The following is a 7,027-nucleotide window of genomic DNA, read 5'->3' as shown; positions in this document are numbered from 1 at the left end:
CTGCCCCTGCCCCTGCCCCTGCCCCTGCCCCAGCCCCAGCCCCAGCATTGCGCTTGGCCATGTGGTCCCTAGGCCCTGGCTGCGGGGAAGGCCGCCCTGCCTGTAGGTGCAGAGGATGGCATGGGGAAGCCCCATGGCACTGCTGGGCCCAGGACCCCTTCTCACAGTGCTCTGTGTGCACAAGCTGCCTGCACACCCCAGGTTTCCTGGACAGCCCTGGCAGCAGGGACCGGCTGCTCTGCCTTCACGTGAAAGGACCTGGGGGCACAAGAGCTCTGCAGGGAGGGAAACGGGCTGTGGGCACAGCAGCAAACTGCCCCCCGGCTCGGATCACCACGTTGAGCCCCCCGTGCCCTCCATGGGGTTGCCGCGCTGTGCCCGTGGTCGGCTAGTCCCTCTGAGGGGAGCGCCAGCCCAGGTGCTGCATGAGCCTGGTGGGCGCTGGCTCCCGCGGGTGCTCTCCTGGGCTGGCGGGTGCCAGCCAGGTGCCCCTGTGCTGGGGCAGGGAGGGCTCCCACCAGCTGGTGACTGTGCCCCCACCTCATGATTGCAGGATCGAATCATCGATGCGGGGCCAAAGGGCAACTATGCCCGGTTCATGAACCACTGCTGCCAGCCCAACTGCGAGACGCAGAAGTGGTGCGTGAATGGCGACACGAGGGTCGGGCTCTTTGCCATTGTGAATATCAAAGCCGGTAAGGGCCCACGGGGCTGCCCGGGGGGTGGGAGCAGGGACAGGGGCGCCTTGTCTTCTGCCCTGTCTGGCAAGAACCACGGGAGAAGGTGAGACCTGCTAGGGCCAAGCGCGAGAGCCAGGCCGCAGGCAGGCAGGCGGGAGAGTCCTGGTGGTGCAGGGCTTGGGCCCCAGCACTGCGGTCCCAGGACGGCTCTGGGCAGGGGGTGGGTGGGCTGGCAGGTGACGACTGTTGCACGTAGCGCTTGGTCTGAGGGATGGGGGACTTGGTGCCACGCTCCGTTCGGGTCAGCCCTTGGGTCGTCACAGCTCAGGTGCCTCTTTCGTTGCCAGGCACGGAGCTGACTTTCAACTACAACCTGGAGTGTCTGGGGAACGGGAAGACGGTTTGCAAGTGTGGGGCCCCCAACTGCAGCGGCTTCCTCGGCGTGCGGCCCAAGGTAGGACAGCCTTTCTGGCGCCGTTCTTCTCCCCAGCGCAGCGGCTCCGCGCCCTGTCGGGAGCGCAGGGCTTGCAGCACACCGCAGACATGGCGTTAGGAGCGACCTGCAGAGGTCACGTCTGAGGCAAGGTCGGCCCTGCCCGCACCAGCCCAGACAAACCCATGGCCTAATCTGGGCAAACGCTGTGTCTGCAGCGCGGGCAGCAGGGGCCTGGTCACGGGAGCCCGACGTCTCGGCGGAGTTGAGGGTTACGGGTCTTCTCTGTTGCCAGAGGGGATTCGCGAATGCCCGGCGTAGGCAGGGAGTGGTTTGTATCCATCGGGAGCAGCAGTTGCTCCTCTCAAGCCCTGACCTTTTTGTAATACGATTTATTCCCTCATTTGTGGTAAAAATGGCCCCTGGCAGCTGCCTGCCTCCAACATGCCAGGCCAGAGTGTGGGCGTAATAACCCTCAGCAATAAACCAGAACAAAGCTGTCCACGAGCGAGCTCCCCTCGGGCTGCCGCTGAGCTCGGTTCCTCTGGCCGCAGCCTGGAACGGAGACCAGGAGGGCCAGCGTGCGCTGGGGCTGCTCGGTTGACGTGGGAAGCACGTGCTAGAGTCGACAGCCCAGGCCAGGGTGGTCCCATCTGCTGGGGAAGCTGTGAGGAGAGCAGGGCCGAGGGCATCGCAGGGGAGCTGCCGTCCGGAAGACTGGGCTCCTGCAGCTGCCGGGGCCTGGGGCCCATCGCCCTGCATGGCACAGCAGACGTCTGCTTCCGCGCCGGGTCTCCCTGTTTGCGCAGGGCTTCTCGAGGAGGCAGGGAGAGCGCCGCAGCGCTGGGCAGGGCCGCAGGCTTCCTCGCTGGGGCCGAGCTGCAGCCAGGCTGGTGCCACGAGCTTCCTCAAAGTCTCGGCCTGAGCAGAGCGTCGGGGGCCGCAGCGGGCTGGCGCGGGAGCCGCCAAGGTCTGCGCTGGCAGGCGGAGCGAGTCCTGCTGTGGTTTTGCTTTGTGCCGTGGGGCTTTCCAGCGGGTGGCAGCTGCGCCCTGTCGCGCTTGGCTGCGTGCCCCAGCCATCCCTGTGCCCTGCTCCTGGCCGTGCAAGCGCATCGTGGGCTGCGGGGGCAGCTGGAGCTCTGCAGGGGGACAGGTGCCAGGCCCAGGGCTGCAGGAGTGATGCACGTGTCAGGACCGTGCCAGGGTCAAGAGCATTGATGTTGAACCTGCTCCCTGGGATCCCAGAGTTGCCTTGAGCTGTGCTGGCCAGGGCAGCCTCCTCCCCTCCTGCCGCTCCACGCGCAGCTTTGGGCTGCCACCGACTCGCGCAGGACCCGATGTGTCCGTGCTCCTTGGGTGCGAGCTGGGAGCCACGCAGGGAGCGGTTGGTTACTGCAGGCACCTCTGGCTCTGTCACTGGGGGAATGCACTGGGTGCAGCTCGGGGCAGGCTGCAAAGGCCCAGCGCAGATGGTGCCTGCCAGGGGCACAGCCTTCTCCAGACAGCGCTGGTTCCTCTACCGGAGGAGGCAATGCCTCCCTGGCAGTCCATGCAGAAGCGCCTAGAAATGCCTGTCTCTGTCTTCCTGAGGCCCAGCAGCATTGTGCATGGCAGCAGCTGCAGCCCCTGGCCAGCCTCAGCCTCATGACACTGGACACGCACTGCCGAGGCCGAGCCCCACATGCCACGTGCCGGGTCGGTCGTGGAGACGGGGCTCTCGGGTGTCGCCAAGCGTGCTGGCAGCACGTCGTGGGGTGCAGCGAGGTTTCTCTGCTCCCTGCCCTTGTCCCATCACATTCACTTCAGCTGATCCGGGCCCAGGGGCTCTCTGCTCTGCTCCCTGCCTGGGGAGGTCACCGACCTGCCCTTCGCAGCGTGAGCTCACGGGTCGGGCGAGGGAGGCAGCCGCGGAGCAGCCAGGCCTGCCCAGCCCACCTTGGCCAGGGGCTTTCAGAGCCCGTCTCTGGTGCGGTCGGTGGCTTGGGTCTCATTTTGGAGGCTGCCTCCGCTCCATGGTACACGGTGTAGTGGAGCCAGAGCTGACGTGTGCTGTTCCCCCGCACAGAGCCAGCCAAATCCTACCGAGGAGAAGTCCAAGAAGCTGAAGCGGCGGCCGCTGAAGCGCCGGTCGCAGGCCGAGGTCATGAAGGAGCGGGAGGACGAGTGCTTCAGCTGTGGGGACGCGGGGCAGCTGGTGTCCTGCAAGAAGCCGGGCTGCCCCAAGGTGTACCATGCCGACTGCCTCAACCTGACCAAGCGGCCTGCAGGTCAGTGCATGGGCCGCGGGAGCCTCGCGGGTGTTGCCCCTGGCTCTGCTCAGGCCTGGGGGCCTGTGGCAGCCACCAACTGTGGGTCAGTCGCTGCGGCTGGGATCATGACTAGGGCACGCCCAGCGCCTGTGGTGCCCCAAAGGGCACGTTCCCCAAACCTGGGGGGCGATTGTGTGGGGCTGCTGGGAGGGTCCCTGCAAAGTACTGCAAGCCGGCGCATAGCAAAGGGCAGCAGGGGAAGGTGTGGTGATGAGATGCAGGAGACCGCGGGGGAAGTTGGAGGCTCCCGGGGAAGCGCAGGGGCTGGAAAGGTGGGGGGAGGTCCCTGGAGTGCACCGAGGAGCAGGAAATCCCGGGCGTGGAGCGAGCTCGTTGCCACAGGGGCTGGCGGCGCGGCGGGGCAAGGTGCGGTGTCACAGGGGGGAGGAAGGAGGGCAGTGTGCTCACCACATGGCATGGGGAAGTGCTTGGCAGCCCCAAGCAGCGGAGGAGGAGGATGTGCAGCAACGTGTAGGGGTGGCCCAGGCCACGTGCCTCCGAGTGCTCGCAGGGCCTGGCCCTGAGGGAGATTCCAGCAGCCGGAGGAAGCCCTGAGCGTGCCCGGCTTGGAAAGGGAAGTGGTGACACGCTGGCGATAGGTTGCACCTGCGTGCTGGGGAGAAGACTGGAAAAGCTGAGACAGGTGTCAAGTGCTGAAAAATCAAGTGCCCGCACAATGCATAAGTCCCGGTCCATGGGGCAGGAGTGGGCCCAGTGAGGAAAGCCTGCCCAGTCCTGGCTTGGACTGTGGCTTGGTCGATCGAGGGCGCTGCGCGGCTGTAGCCGACTTGCTCCCGTGAAGCCTTGGCCCTCGAACCGCGGCGGCCTGGTAGCGTAGACGAGCCCTGTGTAGCAGACACGGTTCAGCCTCGCCGCGCAGAGCCGGTGGCGGCAGCAGGGTGGGCGCAGCCATCGGGGCCCGGCCCCCGTTGGTGCATCACCCGTGCTGTTGGAGTCCGTCGAATCGCTGCCAGCGTCACCAGGTGACACGGCCTGGCACGGGGTGAATGCCGACCAAGCCGGGCCAGCGTGCAGAGCCATCCGTCCGCCTTGCTCTGCTGCAACCCCGCTGGTGTGTTGCGCCGCGTGGGCAGGGTGCAGGGTGTGCACCCGGGGGGCGGTGGGGGCCGGGCAGGTGAGGCAGGAAGGGGGCACCAGAGCAAAGGGATCCTCGGCCAGGGCCTGGGGCAGGGGCATCGTTCACAAGATCAACCCAGAGACTGGAAATAGGAACCATGGTTTCAAAACCGCTCTGAGCTGCCGTAGGCTTCTGAGGTCTTTGCAGGGCAGGGACGGCTGCAGCATTTTTCTGTGGGCAAAACCGAGCTGAGAGCTGGTGTTTCCCGAGGGGGGTTGGGGCCTAGAGCAGATGGGAACTGCCGGCCTGGCCTGAATCCATCAGGCCTTTGTCCGGACGGCCCCGAGCGAGAGGGCTCTGCCGCTTTCCTGGAGGTGCCTGGTCCTGCCCAGACCAGACGAATGTCTGTCCTGTGCCAGCCTACACCTGCCTCGTGCCCAGGGTGTGGAGAGCAGGCACGGCCTGTCCTCTGAGCAGCCTTTTGCAAACAGAAAGGCTCATCCCCCCCTCCCCTTCTGAACCAAACAGCCTGCTCCTTCGACTCTCCGCAGCCTGCCCAGCGGGGCCTTTCCAGCTGAGGCCTCGGCAGCGTGGACCAGAGCAGGATTGTTCCCTCCTCCGCTTCCAGGCACGAGCCCCCCATCTGGGGATCTGCCTTTCTGGTCTAGCTGCTGCCCCTGCGTGTCCACACCTGGGATTTCCCCTGCCCGGGCAGCCAGGTGGGGTTAGCCGGTGGCAGCAGAGGAGGAGGTGAAGTGACGTCCTCCCGGAGCGAGGCGTGGTTGATTTGGGATGGTCTCTCTTGCGGGTCAAGGTCAGTGTCGGCCCAGGCGCTGGACGTGTTCGCTCTGGTCCGGGCCAGGGCCTCGCTGAGACGGGGGCAGTAACAGCCGTGTCTGGCCCGGCTGCTTTCAGCCAGGAGAGAGGAGCTGGGGGAGGGAGGGTTATTTCCGTCTTGTCTTCTGGGCACTTGCTGGTAGGTGGTCAGCGGTTTGTTCTGGGTCTCCCCAGGGTTAGAGCTGAGCCGATGGGTCTGTAACCCCCTGCTCCTCCATTTGCTTCGGAGACTGGCTGGCTGCCCGGCTGCATTTGGGCCGTGGCCCAGCCGGGGCTTCGCTGTGCTGCGTGGAGCGAGCAGGCAGCTCCCAGCACGATGCCGCGGCACGGAGCAGGCGGGCGCAGTGCGTGGGGGGCTCTTGCCCCGTTGGCGCGGTGCCCAGCAGTGAGATGGGTGGAGGAGAGCTGCAGGAGGAGCTGGCCGGGAGAAGCGTGATGGTCGTGGTCAGGAGCCAGAAGGGCTTGTTCCCAGGGCCTGTCCCCTGAACAGGTCTCCTCTGGAGCATGAGCACAGCCCGGTTTGCAAAGGGCTCGGGCAGGTGTAGTGAGGATGGGGCCCCGGGTCGTGGCTGAGCATTGCTGTCCGGGCCATCTCCTCTGCCGGCCCTGCACCAGCGCTGGCATTCAGGGCGGGTCTGGCAGGGCTGGGTTGCACTAGATGTCCCGGCGCGTAGGCATCTGCTGCAGCCGCACTCAGACTCGGTGCCGGGCTGGACCAGCCACGCGTCCAGTGCTGCAGTGTTGGTGTCTGTGTGCTCACGTCCCAGCCCACGACTCTACCAGACCCTCCCAGGGAGGGCATGCAGGGACCGGCAGGCTGCTTGCCTCGCAGAGAGGGGCAGAGCTGGGAGGCAAAGCCAGGTGGATTCAGGAGAGAGCATGGGTGGAGGCCAAGGCTGGCTGGCGAGGGGAGCAGCGGCCCGGGGAAGGCACTCCCATCCCGTGGGGCCACGGTGGAAGAGCCCGACCCCTCCTCAGCCTGGCTTGGGGTGAGGCGCTGGCCCTTCCACCAGCTGGAAAAGCCCAGAGCGAAGGGGCAGGGATGGGACAGGACCCTGCATCTCTCCGCCTGTGTCCCCCTCCCATGGTGGCGAAAGCAGGGGGAGCTGCCCAAGCCCCTTTGGGAGGTACTGAGCACCCGTGAGCCTCCAGTGCCAGCCTGGCTCTGTAGCAGGGCCCCAGGCGCCGGAGCCTGGGCTTCCTGGCGGCAGCCTCCAGGCCGAAAGCTGGTTTGCAAAGGGCTGAGGCACGGAGGCGCCTGGCCTCGGCGTCTGTCCCCAGAGCTTGTCCCGAGCGAGCTCCTGGCAGGGAGCCCTCAGCTGCCCCCAGCCACACTCAGCCACGCCTCTCTCTCCTGTTCTTGCCGCAGGGAAGTGGGAGTGCCCGTGGCACCAGTGCGACCAGTGCGGCAAGGAGGCGGCCTCCTTCTGCGAGATGTGTCCACGGTCCTTCTGCAAGCAGCACCGCGAGGGCATGCTCTTCATCTCCAAGCTGGATGGGCGGCTGTGCTGCACGGAGCACGACCCCTGTGGGCCCCACCCCCTGGAGCCGGGGGAGATCCGTGAGTACGTGCCTCCGGCCGGGCCGCCACCGCCTCCTGCCCGCGAGAGCGCCTCGCCACCCCCGGACACCGCCCACAGCCTCCCGCCCCCCGACCGGCTGCCGCAGCCCGTGGCCATGCGGCTGCAGC

General features: G+C 66.7%; 1 protein-coding gene across 2 annotated transcripts in view; it reads left to right on the top strand.

Annotated features, from left to right (window-relative positions):
* The window catches only part of NSD1 (nuclear receptor binding SET domain protein 1), a 34,225-nt gene that overhangs the window by 25,654 nt on the left and 1,544 nt on the right, over positions 1 to 7,027 (top strand). Inside the window, exons 18-21 of one of the 2 annotated variants that reach the window (XM_019506042.1) lie at positions 554 to 695; positions 1,028 to 1,134; positions 3,179 to 3,380; positions 6,707 to 6,988. In XM_019506042.1, coding sequence (XP_019361587.1) covers positions 554 to 695; positions 1,028 to 1,134; positions 3,179 to 3,380; positions 6,707 to 6,988 — 733 coding nt within the window. Of the gene's footprint in view, positions 1 to 553; positions 696 to 1,027; positions 1,135 to 3,178; positions 3,381 to 6,706 lie in introns of both variants that reach the window. The other variant, XM_019506041.1, reaches the window with a different exon arrangement.

Source organism: Gavialis gangeticus, unplaced genomic scaffold (assembly GCF_001723915.1).
Source record: "Gavialis gangeticus isolate Ggan-Ray unplaced genomic scaffold, GavGan_comp1, whole genome shotgun sequence".
Classification (NCBI taxonomy): Eukaryota; Metazoa; Chordata; order Crocodylia; family Gavialidae; genus Gavialis; species Gavialis gangeticus.
Note: the sequence above shows the minus strand (reverse complement) of the source record. Positions and strands in the feature narration are given on the sequence as shown.